An 18,211-nucleotide genomic window follows, 5' to 3' on the forward strand; every position below is an offset into this window, starting at 1 on the left:
CAATGACATGACCGAGTTCCGAGCATTTTGTGCAACACCAACTCGCATTTCATCGTCACCAACAAACCAAGTACCTATGTAATGTCCTGCACAAGTGCGGGGTAACAACTGCTGCCAATCCGGAATGTCATGATCTCGATATTACAGCCTCATCTTTTCGCGGGATCTGAGGATCTGCCCAGGGATGGCGCTGTGATCGAGCATCACTACCCCCTTGGCTTAGCTCAAAGCTGCTCACTGGCCACAAATCAGCTCCCATGACTGTCGGAACCAGCATTTCCCCCTCCTTCATGTGAATTCCATCTTCAGAGGACTGGCATTTGACGATTTTTGACAGAGTAGCGTATCGCCTACCGTGTCAGGGACAACATGGCCCAATGTGTGCGTTTTCTGACAGCAATGGCGCCATTTACTACTGCAACATTACGGCATCATGTTGGAATACTAGTATCGAGCTGTCCAAGGTGGTTAGCTCGACTGGTCAAGACTCAAGAGCTCTTGAGGTTCAGGGAACAGCTGACAGGGAGTGAGAGCTTGCTGTCCACTCAAGCTTACGCCACAAACGACATCATAGCTGCTCCGCTACCCCTCATGAGCTAGTGCTCTTTGTTCTTTATGTTGTGTACGCATTTCATATAGTTTCCTTCTCCCCACTGCAGTTTCCTCGTACACCATACCTGCTTTCTCATTTTTATCAGGTACACAGAATTCGAAATTGATACGAAGAAACGTTTGACTCGTTAAATTGTTGGTCCTCAAGAAGCAATCATCATGGAGAAGATCAAGAACATTCTGTATGTGCAGCTTTTCCATGTCTCTCACGTTCCATCAAAGTACCATCTTGGCGTGCTTGTATTACTGTCCATAGCTTTCCTAAGCTGCTAGAAGGGATCGTAAGCCCCTGGCCTATTCTGTTCTTTTCACGGGTCGGTTCAGTAATGTGCCTCATGTGGAGAAAATGTACTGGTTCAACGGCAATTGCTTTAAGGGTAACAGAAAATACAATTACTAACACCTAATTCTTCGTTATAGCAAACCTGGGAAATCTCACGACGATGAGGCTCTATATGGTGCGGAACAGTCAACAAAACATACTGGGGGTCTTACTGGCGAGGGAAGTCATCTCGGAGGCACAACAAACCCTTCTAGCACGACGAACCCTATTTCAACCAGCGGTCAACACAACACGGGCGTTGGAAACACATCTACTGGCTTAGGGAGTCAAAATGTTACCAGCGGCTCCGCTTTGGGAAACACTAGTGGTCAAACAAGTCAGTTGGGTCAACAATCAGGTCAAGGAAGCCACCTAGCAAGTGCCACCTCAGGCGGTCCAACTCATACCTCAGGAGTCACAACCACTACTACAACACAAACCCATACTGGCCAGTCCCACGCTGGCCAATTCCATGCCGATCAATCCCACGCTGGGAGAGATGCGGGGTTAGCTGGAGCTACTGCTGGCGGTATTGGACTTGCGCAGTAAGTATTCCTCCTCTCAGTCAGCATGTTATCTAATCAGTCTACAGTGACAGTCATGGACAGCAATCTGGACATGGCGCATATGGAACGACCAGTGGTCCTCACACATCTGACCTAGCCAACCGTGCAGACCCTCGAGTCGACTCGGATAACTCAAGATATCCCACCCAATCTAACCCACAAACTAATACACCCCAGGGAGGACTGGGCAATGCACAGATCGGCGGGGGTTCCAGTTCAATTGGTCAGTCTGCCCTTTCCAGCCTGACTGGAGGTTCGACTGGTTCTGCTGAGCAATCGGGACCTACACAATCTGGCTCGACACCTAGGCACATTCCTGGCGAGTGGATTGACGAGACTGACACGTCTCGTTATGCAGGAACAGGTGCATCAGATACCAACACGGGAGCAGGCAGTCACTTAGGACGAGATACCGCAGCCCTGGGCACAGCAGGTGCCGTTGGATCGGGGATTCATAGCCAGAGAGACACTGACCGCGGTCTTGCCTCCACGACTGGTTCGTCTAATTTGGCCCATGGTTCTCAAACCGGTCACGGTGTTGATTACGCAGGATCTCAACAAGGGACGAGTAATTCAGCGGATAATCATTTAGGTAGAGATGCTGCTCTGATCGGAGGTGCAGGTGCTGTAGGAACTGGTATTCATAGCCATCAAGATCGCACCCGCGACTCTGCTTACACTGGCCCTGGTTACACTGGCTCTGGTCAGACGACCACCCAGCACGCCAGCGGTTCTCATGGAGTAAGTGTTCTTTATTTGTCATGGAATATTTTCGACACATTGTTGTTCATATACTGACTTGCAAAGCCTCATTCCACTGATACCGCCAACCTTCTTGATCCATCCGTAAACACACGAGGTACGAGTGGTTATGAAGATGCTCATCACCATTCCCCAACCCAAGGAGGTGGTGCGGAAGAGGCCGATCACCACCATGGCCGAAACACTGCAATCGGTGCTGGTATCGGGAGCGCTGCAGCAGTTGGAGTAGCTCAGTAAGTCCTATTATGAATTCAGACTTTAACAATTATTTCAATGCTAATTTCTTTCTGTAGTCAGTATGGTCAACATCAGCATGATCGCGGCACTGGCGTTGGTGCAACTGGAGGCTCAGGTGTTGGACATTCTGCTGGGCTTGAATCAACGCAAGGAACGGGACTTGGAGCCTCAACAGGAGTATCTCAGTCCAGTACAGGTCCAGCACCACATACTGTTGGGCCTCATTCAAAAGACTGGCAAAACGTGGCTGATCCAAGAATCAATCCTAACAATGCGGCTGAACAAGCGTCACAGGCTCAGACCGGAACTCATCCCACCTCTGATTCAAGCGGACATCACTATGGACGAGAAGCGGCAATTGGGGCAGGCGCCGTAGGAGCGGGAGGTCTTGCAGGCAGGTACGTAATCTCCGACAGTTTGTAATTCCGTGTATCACTGGTTAACACCACTATAGCCAGTACCAGAGGCATCAAGCAGGAACAGATGCTGGAGCATCGAACCCCACAGGCGCTCATCAAACTTCGTCTGGCTTGACATCTGGACCAGCACCAAATACTGCGGGACCACATTCCTCGGACATGTTAAACAAGTTGGACCCTCGCATCACTGCGAATCCAACTGTTGCCCAAGGAAATCCTCAGGCTCAGTCCGTGTTGAGTCAGAGTGACAAGTCTCATGCAGCCACTGGCGGCTATGCTGCTCAGCCATCATCTTCAAATCAGAAAGATTATAATTATGGTAGGGACGCCGGGCTTGCTGGCGGAGCCACATCAGCTTTTGTAGGACATCATCAGGGCGAAAGCACTGACCCGGGTCGAGTACATGGCACTTCAGCAACATCTCAAGATCCTTACTCTAGCCAGCGCTCAACATTGGATCCGACTGCGGACCGTTCCAAAGACCACCATTACGGTCGGGATGCTGCAATTACAGGAGGAGCGGGTACAGCAGCGTACGCCGCTGGCAGACATCACAATCAGGGCGAAAGTGCGGATTCAAGCAGAGCCCACGGCGCCTCGACAGCTTCTCAAGACCCTTACTCTACAAGTTCTACTCAGCGATCGACAGTGGACCCTACCACAGATCGTTCCAAAGATCATCACTACGGTCGAGATGCTACTGTAGCTGGTGGTGCTGCAGGTATCGGAGGTGCAACCTATGAAGCAGACAAGCACAGCCGAGAGAAAGAGCTTGCCAAGGCACAAAGGGAGGCTGAGAAGGACCATAAACATGACGTGAAGCATGCAGAGAAGGATGATAAGCATCATGAGAAGAAAAAGGGTGGCTTTTTGTCATTCCTCCGTAAGTTCTCATAACCTCTAAGTATTTCTACCGTAAGCTAATCGAAACAGATCGTGACAAGAGTAAGAAGTATTCTGCTGAAGAGGAGGCCGAATTCGATCGCCAAGAACGTGAGCATCATGCGTCTCAATCCCACACGGGCCGAAATGCAGCTCTAGGCGGTGCAGCAGTCGCCGGAGCTGGAGCAGGCGGTAAGTTTATTTTTTCATAGTGCCCAATAATTTTCAAGACAATGAATCAATCCGGTGCTGATATAGAGTAGCTTATGCTGCCGGCCAACATCATGATGCCGACACTAACAAGTCTCTTCCAACTGCTCCAGGCAATCATGGTATTGGGACAGGAGAGGGTACTCAAAATGCCCTAGCCGGAGCTGGTCACACTTCTGGCATTCATCACGATGACCAGACCCATGGAACTCCACTTCCACTGAAACCTGCTGGAAAGGATATTGGCGATATGTTGCACGGTGTTGAGCGAAACCGAGGCGTCACTGGTGCTACTGGGTTCCCAGATCAGCCAGGTTTTGGTGACGGTACCACTGGCCATCAACATTCGGTTTCTGAAGCTACAACTGACCGTGACGGTCGTCCAATTGGATCCGGCACCACTGGGGCAGGCTATGGATCACAGCAGACTGGCCGCGAATTCCCCCTCGGTCGTTCCAAGCATGACTCTGAGTACACGGACAAGAATGCTCCTATCCATACCACATCGCATGGCCAATCTGACCACCATACCACTCGTAATGCCGCGGCTCTTGGAGGTGCTGGTCTTGTTGGAGAACACGAATACCGCAAGCACGACACTGCTACTGGTCATCAGTCTGGCTTGACTGGCTCGCAAGGACAGTCTGGCCTCTCTGGAAACCAGTTGTCAAGTGGATATCAAAGTGTTCTCGACCCAGGCCACCAAACAGGTACTTCTACTGGTCAACAAGATTACCGCCAACATGGTAACACGTCAGGATACCAAACTGGCCACAACACAACAGGACTCGGATCCAGCGGTCAACAAGATTATCGTCAACATGATACCACTTCAGCATATCAGCCTGGCCGCGAGACCAGCGGTCTCGGCTCCACTGGTCAACAAGACTACCGTCAACCCGGTATGTCTTCAGGATACCAAACTGGCCACGAGACAAGCGGACAAGGTTCAAGCGGGTACCATCACGACACAAACACAGGATCTTCAGGCCTGACAGGCTCCAAGACTTCCGACCTCAGCGGCAGGAACAGATTGCACAAGGATCCTCCATCCAGCCACCCTGCTGCTCAAGCATACTCGGGGGGCGATGATAAGGGAGCTCATGTTCCTGCTAGCGGAGCGGAGAGAGAACGTCTTCTGCAGCAGGGAAAGAGCGATCTTGATCGTGATACGGGGGTTGCGAATGCGCCGGGTAATTCTAGCACCAATTATTGATTGGTTAGTACTGTTGGAGCATGTATGATTTTACTTGGCTATTTCCTTGAGGATTTTGTACTGGGATTGTGGCTCGGATTCGGAAGGTATTTATGAAATGTAATGAGTATACGCAAAAGCCAAATGATATGTTCCTTTGAATGGCAATTTCACTTCATCGTCTATAATTGATTGCCGTAGATAAGACGGACTGAGGCGCTGGTTTCCCGTGCCCTTGTTCTGTCCCAGTTCGTGTATTCTCTTGAGTGCCATTTCTCGCATCAAAATGCGTTTTGTGTCACGCACTACTGCGTTATGTCGGTGACCGAAACTGGATCCCAAGAGAATTCGAAGTCTCTAAAATATCCCCACAGCAGTGAAGTCTGATGAGCAGCAGAAGGTGCAAACCTTGAATGTTTCACTATATGGAGATACGAAACTCCACATATCCTGTTCCTCCCTCGCTACCACCAACTTGCTCATGTTGTTTCCCATACAAAACATCTCTATCTCGCAACCAATGGAAAAGACACGACCCACAACCAGATCGTGCACCAAAAGAGTTCAACTCAATCAATGGACAACTCCGACTCTCCTCATCAAACAAGACATCGAACGTGAACCCTTGCTCCAGCAACAACTTATCCATTTCCCCTCCACCACCTTTCTCCACATCTGCCATAATCTCAGCATGAATCCGCAGACTCTCCTCCATAATCACCCCCACTACCCCATCAATCTCTCCTGGTACTTTACTGCTAAGAAAAGACGCCTTATGCCACTTATACTGCGACACAACCGTAATTCTCCCATCAGGCGGCGCGCAGAAAACACGGAACTCCTTCGCAGTATCCATCTTTGCGTTGTACGGTAAGAAAACCAGTTCAACGAATCCACCATTCTTCTCTTTCTGTCGAATCATGGCGTTCGTAGCGCGATGGCTAGTTGTCAAACGAAGAATGATCTGCTCTGCTGATTTCAGTGGTGCTGTGCCTTTGACGCCATCTTTTGGCGAGCATTCGTCTAGACGGAGGAAGAAGCCTTCGGGTGGGAAAGAGAGGGTCTCAAATGCGGATTTGAAGGTTGCAAGCTCTTCTGCGTAGAGACGGTTGAGCTCTCGGGTGTGTAATGAGGCTTGGGAGGCGTCGAGGATGAGTTGTGTTTGTGGTGGTGTGAGAGTCATGTGTTGTATGGATGCTGGTGGGATGGCTTGAGAACGGATTATGAGCGGGAGCCAGCGCAGGAATGATTGAGGTGTTTCTGAGGTAATTGGTAGACCGGGAGCTTCGAGTTCGGTGTGAAAGTTGCTATTGTAAGCTTCTGGATCGGAGTCCACGTCGTCGGACCGGATCTTGACCAGTTTCATGGTGGTTGGCATTCTCGAAAATTGTGTTTTGAACGAATAAGGATAGTGCAACTCAACCCCTTACCAAATGAAGCTCTATCTTCTGATCTGCCACCTCTAAGCGAGCCTTATGTCCAGCAATTCAGCTTCCTGATTCGGCGTGACTCACAAAGTCACGTGTGTTTTCTTTGCTCTTGACTTACCTAGCGAGGTTGTTTTGATTTGATGCGTGAAAGGGCAGTAACTCACCCAGTGTAACCAGGCAATGAAGCACTCACTGGAGACTGTTAGGGCAAAATCGATTGAAGGCCCTCCACCTTGTCGTGCGTGCATATGCATTGCACTTTCATCCGGCTATTCTTCCACGAGCAAGAAGCAATCTCAGCCTTTCGTACTTTGACGTTGAGACATCGACGGTGAGACTTCCCTCGTTGTGTTTATATATCTGTATGATTTCTCTTTCCCCCGTACAATTCTGCCAATCAGCTCCCTTCAGCCTTTCTCCTCCCGGCGGAAGCGAGAGTAAATAAATGTCCTCAGGTCACCCCGCACGCAGACAATTTTTTGATGAAAATCATCAACCCTGCGAAAGACCACTGGAGAATCAAGCCTATTTCTCAGCGCCGGCAGCCTCTTCTTGGGGATTTGATTTTCACCCACTTGGTGGCTCCATCGACTGTAGTTTTTATTCGTTCACGTGCCCCTCCATTCCCCACAGCAAATCAATTCGCCTCGCAGCATCAAAGGTAAACAAATACCCAGGGGCTGATAATACTTCATTTGATCGTCGTAAAGTAGAGAAATGGGAGATAGATGCTGATATTAATAATTTTACCATCTCCTCCGCCTTTAAACTAATCACAAACCAACCGTCCATTTAAATACAACTATACAATGCTACCTTGTATTTTCATTCATCTGATCAGATATCCAAGAACTCCCGCTATATGTCATCCCAGACCACCAAAATGCCAGAAATGCAAATAAATGTCGTAAACCAAGGGTATTCAAAAGAGAGACTGCCACCATTCTCAGAACCACAACCACCACAATTTCCACTAGTCGAAATCAAGCCAGTTCATGCCGCTGCCTAGCATCCATCTCATAGTGCTGCGGCTGCGAATTCAACTCCTGCGGATACCCCTCTCTACCATGAACATCCGAGCCAGGAGCTTCAGACATCAGCGCCGCGTACGGTTTGTGATCGCCTCTGTACTCGCCCTGGTACGCAGTGTCGTTTTGGCCTCCTGCGACGTAGTTGGTGTTATTGGAGGGGAGTTCAGAGGCTGCGGCACGGCGCTTACGGCGGCGCAAAAACAAGAAGACACCGATTATGAGAGCGAGAACTGCGAGACCACCGACGACGCCGCCGACAATCGCGCCGATGTTGGAGCTTTTCTTATCGGGGTCTGGTGTGCCGGTGCCGGTGGGATTGGCGGGTGATGTTGAGGATGGGGATGAGGCTACTTATTGTTAGTTTGACTTCTTCTATTGTACATTGTGAACTTACTGTTAGTGAAATGGGTAACAGAAAACAGGTCCTTGAGAGTTGGTGATGCCCAGGTGGATGGCTCGCGGGGACTGAGCATTTCATTAGCGAACCATCGCCGATCGGTATGAGTGTGAAAACTTACTTTGAGGCATAGAAGTTTTTCACGGGGTCGGATTGCTCATAGGCTGCGGCATTTGCATCGTACTGCTCAGACCAGGTCAAAGTTGTCATGTCGAAGATGGCAAGGCCTTGCGTGAATTGGTCTCTTGTGGAGAAAGTCACCAGGTCCAAAGTTCGTGCCGCATTGGTTGCTTCATCTTGCAGTGTATCAACACCTCCGATCACCAACATTTGTCGCTTTCCAACAGTTTCGCAGGTGAGACCGTGTCGCGGTTTTGCTGGTGCGTAAGGAACCTTGATCCATTGAAAGGCTGGTAATGTAAGGATATACATTTCGTCATATGGTAGGGCCTGATTTCCTAAGCGGCCTGCCCAACCAGCGTACACAAAGCTAGTTCACTGTCAGTATTGCGATAGTTATTCTGGAGAAACCGGTACTCACATCTCATATGTACCGTTTGTTGAATTTGCGCCAGTCGCGCAGAACTCAATTCGTCCATTGGGAATATTGCCGCTGGCAGTTTGATTGAAGAATGTTCCGGTAGCTGGATCGTACAAAGTCAACGTACTGAACGGTTGGATGTTCTCTGCAGCAGAATATAAATTGCGCCGAGAAATATCCCCACTGAGGATGATGTAAACGCCTTTCGGTCCAAAAAATGGGATATAATGAACCGTGCCACGCTCGGCAGTCCCGTTGAAATTGTACCCAGCAGCGCTCGAATTTGTGAAAGTTCCGGTCGTCATATTGTACTGGACGATTCCAGGGATTGGTATTTGGTCGGTGACATTCGCATTCTCCGGAACTGTCCTGGAGTTCTCATAGCCTCCAATACTGATCGCAGTGTCTCCGCCGAACGCTGACAATCCTTGGTAAGGTCTTGTCAACCCCGCGCTCGTGATGGCATCAGTGGCAGCAGTATCTTGACTCCATGTTCCTCCACCTTGACCGTCTAATTTGAAAGACCACATTCCTAATGGGTACCCTGCTTGCTCGGGATTGTTGAACCGTGCAGCAGCCCCAGTGAAACCAATCTGGAGTGTACTTTCCTTCTCGTTGTACCAAAGTGTGCCGTCGTCCAGATAAGGAACACCGTTCGGCTTCGAAAATGAGTTGATGACTACGGAGGAATTCGTCCACGATTTAGACATGTCGATCGATAAAGTTGTCGTCGAGTGGAGGATTTGGAGAGATCCTCCTTGCAAGTAAGAAAACGCTCCTCCATCTATATATACATAATTGCCCGCGACGACCGCTATATATCGTTAGCATTATGTCGAATTGACATATCCAGGAAGTTGTAGATTTCTTACACGAATGATACCCTCTTCGCAGAAAGATGTTGGCAGCAACGACGCCTGGCTGCTGTCTCTCTTCGATTCTCCCATCTTTGAGTTGCTCATTTCGCACCGCAGTGAGGGCGATCCTCTCGCTTGCAACACTTGAGATGCATGAAGCCCACACAAGACCTAACGATAGTAGACCCCTCATGAAGGGCGAGTATATACCCGTGACGTAAGAAAAGACAGTCAAAATGGAGATATGAAGAGACAAATACTGCGACAGCGAGAACGAGGGCAAGACACGGTCAGCGACAGCAGGGTGAGAAAGGGAATTGCACGAGAAAGCACCTGGGACTGGGACTGGGACTGGGACTGGGACTTGGACTGGTGCTGACAAGCTGTGCCGCACTGCTGCAGCATCCTTCCTGTTTCAGGGCATATGCTTGTCAATCTTCAGCGTTGAACAAGCTCGACAAGCTCCCGCGCCAGCCAGTGCCAGCCCGTGGTGGTGTTGTCTGCGGGAAGCGGCTCGGGCACCGCCAAATTGCCAATGCACCTTGAGGCTCTTTCCCCCCCCAATAATAATTCCCTCCACTCACCGTGCGTGCTCTGAAAATAAGTCGCAAAGCCCCATCCCAAGTCCCAGGTTAATGCCTGAGCCTGCTTCGAAGCCCACGATCCAACCACTGACAGACCTGGCTGCCCCTGTTCCAAGACGACCCCTGTTTCGCTTGTGCAATCTCTCCAGGTATTTTACGTCAAAACTGGAAAACTGGGGGCCATCATCTCATTTTCAGCCTGTCACAATCAAGCTTGAAATCCTTGAAGGATGGTGAACTGGTTTTCTAATTGCTCGTTCCCAAGGGCCAGTGAGATCTTTCTGCCAAGGAATCATTCTCGTCCTCTTTTACAACGATCCAGACCTTTGACCTCTCTTCTCAAGCCTGCCATCTTCGAGTCATATTTGGCATATCACAAATACGTGTAAGAATAGCAAGAACAATCTATTCCACGTTTTTCTAAGGGCTTTATGTGTTCAATTGTTCTTGCATCAATTTCGCAGCATATGGCTTAAGCGAGCCTCCATCTCTGCATTGTCTGATTGTACAATCTCTGTTGTCGCTCTATATCATGGGACTCACAGATTCTTCTCTAGGCCGTTGACCAGCATATCTTCTCATCTGTTTTCTGTATTACTTTACTTTGTATACCTGGATGGTAAAGTCTTGCTTACAACTCCTTTTATTCGCCTCTGGATGGTTCACTTTTATGGCCCCGACGATAATGTTGATTGATGTAAGCCCTGAAGACAGGAAATCTTTCATTCAACTTAGGGCCGACTGCGGTTGCTTAATCATATGCAATTAAGTACCTAGAATTATCAATCTACATCTACTTGTATAGAACAACTGAGTCAGGCTCACTTTAGGAAGGAGCGCTCCCCAACTTCCAGACCTGTGTCTTCTTTGGCATCACATTTCTCGCTGCTCTTCACCAACCCTACACCTCAATGATTGATTGAACAACTGATGATAGGCATGCGACTGATCACCTCAATATTTAGGCGAACACTGTCTAGTTCAGACTTCAGTAGTAACTTCAGCTTTGAGCCACTCAATATTTCAGTTCTTCCCCACCGCGGAAGCTCCTTCACACCTTCACGACTCCACTTCACAGAGCTCGATAGAGTATATAATTCGTCGTCGAATGTTCTGGAACTACAATTAGACGTTCAAATAGCAAAGGTAACAGCTCACCTGCGCACGTTTGTGCCTTTCTGACATAAAATAATCGCTCGATCTCAAGCTGTCACCTTCAGCTCCAGGTTGTGCATAAGCCTGACGACAACAGACAACCCCAGTAAAGCCCAGACAGCGGAATGTCGCCATATTGAAGACAGTCACGAAAGCCTGATAACACTCAACAATCTCCTCTCAAAATCGACTAGCGGGCAGTGAGGCTATTCTCACAGTTCACCATTCAGGAACGGCTTGTTGCGAGTCTTCTGAAAGTGAAGTCCACACTGTCAGCTCTCAACTGCTCTGCGATCTCACAGGCTATCAAGTCTTTGCACTTGTACTAGACTTGCCGTGTTTGTGGGTGACCTTGGAAATCGCTTTCTTCATATTTAAATCAAATTCTTTCGCTCGTCTCGACAGATAGGTTCATAGCGTTTGCCTGTATGCGATGTCTTCTCCAAGTTTTGCGCCACATCGATCAAAGGCAGCTACAGCACCTCAGATTCGAGACCTCGCATATAATCTCCATGGCTGGGCTATGGAGGATGGCATAGCTGGGGACAAGGAGGTTCGAGTCATCACTGCAAGAAGCCCGTCCTCCATCACGTACGACACAGTTTTCGGGGTCTTTAACGACTTCAACGAATCATCATCGGTAGTCTTCAAGCCAGACACATCATTCTCCACAGCAGAGCTCAAACCTCCTTGTGACACCACACAAGCGTATTTAATAGTGGGCTATGCAAAACGGTTCATGGAGTGGAAACATCTGAGCAGTAACCCCGCTTACCTGCCCAACGAAGAACGAGCTGCCACTGGCACTGTCCGACCCAACAACATCATTCCGTGGGACCATCGATCCCCGCCTGTCCTCGTCGTGGCGCCAATGACATACGGACTGGGAGTTAGGTCCACACTCTACGCACTGATCAATCCGAGAGATGGTCTTTGCACACCTCATGTTATTGCGATGGGGAATGTCTTCATACGCTCGGAGTTTCGTTCTGTGAAGAACACTATAGATTCGAGTTCATCAACTTGGAAAAGTGCTATCAGGGATACTATCATTCAGCTGAATACCGATGGACTAGCGCCAAAAGTTAAGTCAAACACAAACACGAAGGAGGAGGGAAGTGTTGAGGAAGCGAAGGGAAAAGAAGAAGCGACAATTGGAAATAAGCAAAAGAGAAGCCCGTTTTCTCTTAACCCTCCAGGCATATTTCCCCGATTCAGAGGATTTCCACAGCTTGTAGGACTCCCCCCAAATCCAACAGCAGATAACTCTTCGGTGGCAAACAGTTCCAAGACAAGTGCGATTGCAAATCTTCAGAAAACATCGAGCACAGGTCAAGCCCAGAGCCTCGCGAGTGGAGACCAGGTGTCGGGAGCTGTTCTCGAAGATGGAAGCCTCACAAGCCAGTTACAGCGACTTGTACGAGAAATAGGGGCATTCGAGCAACGGCAGCGCGAATTTTCTGTCAAAGAGCACAATCTCGAAGTCCGAAGCGTTCAGCTCCAAAAAATTAAAACCGCTCTTGAAAAGCGACAGGTCGAGCTGGAAAATCTTGAGAGTGATCTCAATACCCGAAATTCGAAGCTGGAAGCCTCTGAGACGGCACTCAATCAACGACAAAGCCGGTTGATCGAGGAGATACAAGCTGCTCTTGACGGAGAGAAAGCAGCCATATATGACACTATCACGAAAGGAGTCAAGCGGCGCCGCGAGGGAGATGATGAGTTGGAGCGGAAAGTGCGAAGGCTGTGCTTTAGTGGTCAGAAAAGCGCACAAAGTTGAATGGGCTCGACGATCGAGAGTGTCTGGTACGGAGCGCATTGAAATTCGATTCACGCTGCTACATATTCCGATCTCGAGCTTTCATATTTTTACAGGTACCGCCTGTTCATTGGGGGGCATAACGTCGCATTTCTCCGGGGTATCATACAGCAGAGAGGACTTCGCATCCAGAGATAAGGATGAGCCGGATGCGTTGCAATATGCGAAGGAGCCTTCTATCAATGGTTCATTGCAGAAAATCTGAGAAGGAAATGCATTCAAATAATTCTCCTACAATCACATGGAAAAGGTTGTAGTCTCTATTTGCTTTGAGAAAAAGAAGCGAGATTGTTTACCACTGGTAATTCAGGGGTTCGCTTAACACAACCAAACCCAAATCTTGCCTACACGAAGTTGCGATTTGCGCATTTGCAGTGTGTATGTGACCTTCCGTTATACACAAATGATCTTTGCGGCAACAATCCGCATGAATTAGTCGATTTGATCTTGCCAGGCTTTGAATCTTCAAGGAAGTTCTCATTGGGCAAGGCATTGGGCAAGATAGGGAGACGCGAGGAGAGGCAAAACCTACGTCAAGCATCACATTTTCCGATTTCCGCTGCACTTATTAGCTATGAGCTAAACTATTTCACTAAGAATCATCTCAATATAGAATTATATCTAACTGAAGTGCTCAGGACCCTTCGATAGATATCTTATTTCACCAAATACAAAGCGCTGAAAATTTTCCAATGCAAATAATTTGTTTCGCGTGCTGGTGAGTTGTGCAATATTGGTGTCGTAGTCCAAAGACAGTATGGTAATATGCGCAAAATCGTTAGCCACCCCCCCCCCCCCCCCCCCCCCCACCAGATCTCCTCGAATAAGCATTATCCCAGTCCCAAAGCACGAAAAAGAAAGGGTCATAAATAGCACCACCGCAGAACCAGAAACTCCTAGCCATCCCTAAATTCTCAACATCCAACACTATTCCTTTGCTTTTTCGATTTCCGTCTTCCCTCCCTATCACCCTCCACACTTCTTTTCCCTAAAGACTGCTGAACAGCCCCAAGAGCCTTCATCGCCTGCTCAACACTCTCATCCAGCGCCCTCTTGACGTCCCCGATCGCCTCCTCACGCTCAATCAATTCTCCCTGACCAGCCTTCAATCGAGCCAAATCATCCTGATAAACATTCTCCCTCTCAAGCGAAATCCTGCTCCTTTCCCTCAGATTCGCATCCCAAGCTCTCAGTCTCTCCTCCCACTTCTCAGCTCGTACCTCTCTACCCTTCACATCGTTCTCACGAACTTTTACATGCTGTTCGCGCTCGTAGACTCGCTGCTCGCCAGCCTCTAGGTTTCTTTCTCGCGAGGTGAGTCTGGCTACTTGGAAGGAGAGGCCTTGTTCGAAGACTCGCTTCTCTTCGGTTAGGGAGTCGCGCCATTTGTCGATGGCGGCTTGTTTGACTGTGAAGGATGCTTGGTCTGCTGAGAGCTTTGAGCGCTCGGCTTGAAGGGACTGCCGGGCGATGCGCTGAAGTTCCTTGGCTGCTTGGAGGGTTTCGGGGGCAATAAGCTCGTCGTCGTGGTTAATATTTGCTTGGGATCTGAGCTCGTGGGTGGCTCGAGGTATTTGAGATTTTGGTGAAGTTTTCTGTGCGTCTGGTGACATGTTGAATGTCAGAGCTGGAGTGTGAAGCACTTGGCTGTGAAATCTCGAGTCCGGGAATGTCCTTGAAGAATCATTATTAGATGATGGTGCTTTCGACTGATATCCACCTTGAGATTCATTGCTACGAGGGTTTCCAGAAGCAACCCCAGATCTCCGAGCCTTATTCTTTGCGATTGGTGACACTGGCTCAGTCTTGCACACGTCCAATGATGTATGTACATCAGGATCACCGGCTCTATTGAGTTTGTCGATGGTCTTCGCAACATTCTCAATCCAAGCAGCCTTCATAGCCTTCAGATTTACAGCCAAAGTTCGATACTCCCATCGAAAGAAGATACTATCATTCTTGATTGCAAACGGAGTGCAGAGCCCATCAACCTGCCACAGCAGTGCCCAAAACTTCACCCCCTCGCCTGGCTTACAGTCGAGTCCAGCAACAACGAGGACTGGTATTGTGTCTTCGTCCCAAGAAATGACATTTTCAGGTCTGGTAGTTCCCATCGTCTTGCGGCCATGTTTTCCATAGGCTTTGTTCTTCGTGCTGTACTCATCATGCGGGATCGAGCGAGGTGCATATCCCACTATGAGATATCTGCGATTGCCATCAGAAGGAGGGTCCAGTTCAGCAGCAGTGAATTCTTTGCTTTCTCTGAAAATATGACGTTGGCCAACATTGTTCGAGATGACTGTGTTGTAGGACGCGTGTATTGGTGCGCGGGCGGTAATGAGCTCATGTTTCCCTCTGTTTTTCATGCCGTCTTCCACCGCCCAGCCATTAAGATTAACGGCTATTTTCTTGATTTGTGAAGCAGGTTTGGCAGCTTTCAGACTATGGCGGGGATGCTTGTGAGATGCCATGGTCGATAAAATTCTCTAAAATTGTTGCAAAGTCGATATAATAACTGCCCAGAACGAAAGTGTCTGTAGGGGTGGGGCTGGATCGGTCTTCACAGACCTAATTTTACCACAAGCTGTGGGAGATACGACAAGCAGTATTTTGAAGGTAGAATGGCAATTTTTTGACGAAGGTGAGGAGATGCTGGTTCGAGGTCTTTTATGAGGCTGAAAATATGACCTGTCCAGTAACTTCTATGTAGAGTTGCCAGATATTTTCGAACGTGAAGCCAACTCAAATGTAACAATGCCTTGTTGAGCTCGAGGACTTGAGAGAAGCGAGATTGCGAGCTGACCGAAGGAGAGAAGCGGATGTAGATGGCTCTCCTTGGTTGTCGTCAACGAAAGAGATAGATATCGAACAATGGGCCTGTTGAGAATAGAAGACGGCTATGGTCGAGCAGACAAAGCCGATCGACTTTTATGATACTTCGCAGAGAACGAACGGCGCGAGCATTCAATCGCTAAACAAGTTACTGTAGGCCAAGGGAAGGAACGATGGTAGATGAATTACAACTGGCCTACTGAAAGTTTAGCCGCCTTTGTGCAACTTCTGGCATACACGATGATGGTTTAGTGGCTGACTTTGACGTTCACTCTAGAAAATGACACTTGCTCCAGGGTAGACGATTGCAAAAAACCGTACATCCACCGATCGAGAGGTGACATTAATGGGAGACGGTCAAGTGGCATACACTCTCTCGGACTCTGTGCCATTTCATGAAGCAGTCGGGTCTACCTGTGCTTATCTATCCACCGCATCCAATATGGCTCAAAGTGTTTTCTGGCGAGCTTCCATTCCTCTGTAACTAGAAAATAACATGTGTCAGCACACCAAAGTCAATCAGCAAAGGGTGAGATCTTACTCAAAGTGTTGAAAAAGACGAGAAGCACAGGCAACCAAAGCAAGAGAGCGAGTATTTGACCAAATCCAAGCTCGCCTTCGGTCCACCAATCCCCAGCAAGAATCTGCATAGCTGCCCTCAGCCTCAGCAGGTAACTCATTTCGAGGCACATCAGAAGTGCGAAGCAGAATAGGATAGCAGGCGTAGCTGTATCGCATATTCTGGCAAAGTAGTCCTCTATAATGCCCCAGATGGGCCATGTCCCTACCCGATGCTCGCTGCGGGAAGGAGGCTCGAAAGGACTGAACGCTATCTGATAGGCGACTGATTGCAGCGGAAAGTATCCTCGTCTGCTACGACTGACTAGGCGGGGTATCAGCAAAACCAAGTCCAGTACATTGAGGAGACCAGCTAGAGCAGTTGGCACGAGGAAAGCTGCGGCGTAGAAACGAGGGTTGCTCAGAGCGGAGCGGCCCATTAGAGAGCGGAAGCATGGACCGTCGCCAGAGTCCTGGAAAAGATCCTGTTTGCTTTGCAGGTAGGTATATGCAATAGAGAGCTGGACTATCACAAGGATACCATAACTCACGGGCCATTTAGCAGTAGGTTTCTGGCCTTCAGGTGAGGCGAGTTGATAGAGGAAGTATGAGAGGAGTCTAAAGATATTCAAAGATAGGAATGTCGCATTTTGAGTCATGACCTGTTGGTAGAATGTCCGTTTCAATGAGAAGAGGCATGCTATCGTGAGTGATGCGGCAAGGCCAGCAGAACAGCTAAGTAGAACTTGGCCAGTAGAATATGCTGCAGTCCATAGGGGTCGCATACATGTCCGCTTGAAGCTGATTGTAAAAGATAGCAACCAACCCAGGGCACCGGTTGCGACTAGAGTGACGCCAACAATATAAGACACAATTGCCTAGATAGCTGTGAGATTGAGGGCTGACCTAAATCTTGTATCTGAAAATGAAAGGCCACTTACACCTTGCCCAGCTACATCAGGCTCGCCAGTAAAGGCAGCAGCAGCACAGAACTCGTCAATGCACTCTTTGCAGATCTTAGAAATTTGACCATCATCGAGTGTATCGATAACAATATCATCCCAGGTAAGTAGGACAACATCCGAAATGTCACCAAAGGTCGGTGGCAAAGAGTCCCGAATGCTAGCTAGTAGAGAGGACTGATCGATGGGTGGTGGGTTCTTTGTCGAGTTCCATCGATATTCATCCTTATGATAGAGGAAAGTGTTTCGGTCGTCATTGTAGGCACAAAACGTGTTGGCAAAGAGCTTCGCTGTAGACTTGCAGTTTCGAGTGAGATCGAGATCCGCGGCCTTCAGTCTCGACGCCAGTTCAGGAGCAGAACATTCTGTCCGAATCTTTTGTACAGCAGGATCAACCCAAACCGCTGTGTTTGCGATGGGAGATTTCCTCATAGAACCTCGCCAGCTCGCCATGGCTGGTATTCAGATATGCCGGGGGTAGAATGGATTGAAGGAAGGCAACGTCGACTGAACTTGCTATTGATACATTTCTTGTCGTGGAGTTCCAGCTACCACCAGCTAACCAGGCCATAGCAACCTCACAATTGGTTATGTAGTTGAACGCGTCGATAAGTGTAAAGACATTGGTTCCATAAAAGCTGAGCGACATGGATCAGGCGTGCTTTTTCGTTATTGTCCAAAGGCAAATGGATTGATTGTAGGATCAAGAAGACATGTGAACATATTGCCAAAGTGTTTGAGCAATAAAGTAGACCAGAGGTGGGTGAGCTTCAATACTACTTGTCGGTCAGTTCATGTGAGCTGCTTCGTTGGGTGGGCGGTGGCTGAGCGGGGCTGAAC

General features: G+C 48.8%; 6 protein-coding genes across 6 annotated transcripts; 2 read left to right on the forward strand and 4 right to left on the reverse strand.

Moving 5' to 3' along the window:
* The first annotated feature begins 9 nt into the window (after positions 1-9).
* ONS95_000472 (uncharacterized protein) lies at positions 10-6,647 on the forward strand. The gene is made up of 9 exons (XM_058493623.1): positions 10-622; positions 707-794; positions 1,033-1,479; positions 1,527-2,241; positions 2,308-2,495; positions 2,556-2,897; positions 2,954-3,801; positions 3,852-3,992; positions 4,064-6,647. Exons 2-9 carry the CDS (start codon positions 772-774, stop codon positions 5,224-5,226), a joined length of 3,867 nt encoding a protein of 1,288 aa, XP_058363823.1. The 5' UTR covers positions 10-622; positions 707-771; the 3' UTR covers positions 5,227-6,647.
* ONS95_000473 (uncharacterized protein) lies at positions 5,627-6,571 on the reverse strand (the record flags this gene model as incomplete). Its single annotated transcript, XM_058493624.1, has 1 exon — positions 5,627-6,571. The coding sequence occupies one exon, from the start codon at positions 6,569-6,571 to the stop codon at positions 5,627-5,629; it is 945 nt and encodes a 314-aa protein (XP_058363824.1).
* A 667-nt stretch (positions 6,648-7,314) lies between the features above and the next one.
* On the reverse strand, positions 7,315-9,950 carry ONS95_000474 (uncharacterized protein). The gene is made up of 5 exons (XM_058493625.1): positions 9,477-9,950; positions 8,605-9,418; positions 8,185-8,553; positions 8,061-8,131; positions 7,315-8,013 (listed from the first exon to the last, which is right to left on the reverse strand). Exons 1-5 carry the CDS (start codon positions 9,652-9,654, stop codon positions 7,619-7,621), a joined length of 1,827 nt encoding a protein of 608 aa, XP_058363825.1. The 5' UTR covers positions 9,655-9,950; the 3' UTR covers positions 7,315-7,618.
* Positions 9,951-10,357: 407 nt separating this feature from the next.
* Positions 10,358-13,168, forward strand: ONS95_000475 (uncharacterized protein). Its single transcript, XM_058493626.1, has 2 exons — positions 10,358-10,742; positions 11,011-13,168. Exon 2 carries the CDS (start codon positions 11,634-11,636, stop codon positions 12,978-12,980), a length of 1,347 nt encoding a protein of 448 aa, XP_058363826.1. The 5' UTR covers positions 10,358-10,742; positions 11,011-11,633; the 3' UTR covers positions 12,981-13,168.
* Positions 13,169-13,933: 765 nt separating this feature from the next.
* Positions 13,934-15,490, reverse strand: ONS95_000476 (uncharacterized protein; the record flags this gene model as incomplete). Its single annotated transcript, XM_058493627.1, has 1 exon — positions 13,934-15,490. The coding sequence occupies one exon, from the start codon at positions 15,488-15,490 to the stop codon at positions 13,934-13,936; it is 1,557 nt and encodes a 518-aa protein (XP_058363827.1).
* A 771-nt stretch (positions 15,491-16,261) lies between these two features.
* ONS95_000477 (uncharacterized protein) lies at positions 16,262-17,824 on the reverse strand (the record flags this gene model as incomplete). Its single annotated transcript, XM_058493628.1, has 3 exons — positions 16,262-16,335; positions 16,393-17,287; positions 17,351-17,824. The coding sequence occupies 3 exons, from the start codon at positions 17,822-17,824 to the stop codon at positions 16,262-16,264; spliced, it is 1,443 nt and encodes a 480-aa protein (XP_058363828.1).
* Positions 17,825-18,211: the final 387 nt, after the last annotated feature.

This window comes from Cadophora gregata (assembly GCF_030347475.1).
Source record: "Cadophora gregata isolate MNR1 chromosome Unknown scaffold_1, whole genome shotgun sequence".
Lineage (NCBI taxonomy): Eukaryota > Fungi > Ascomycota > Leotiomycetes > Helotiales > Ploettnerulaceae > Cadophora > Cadophora gregata.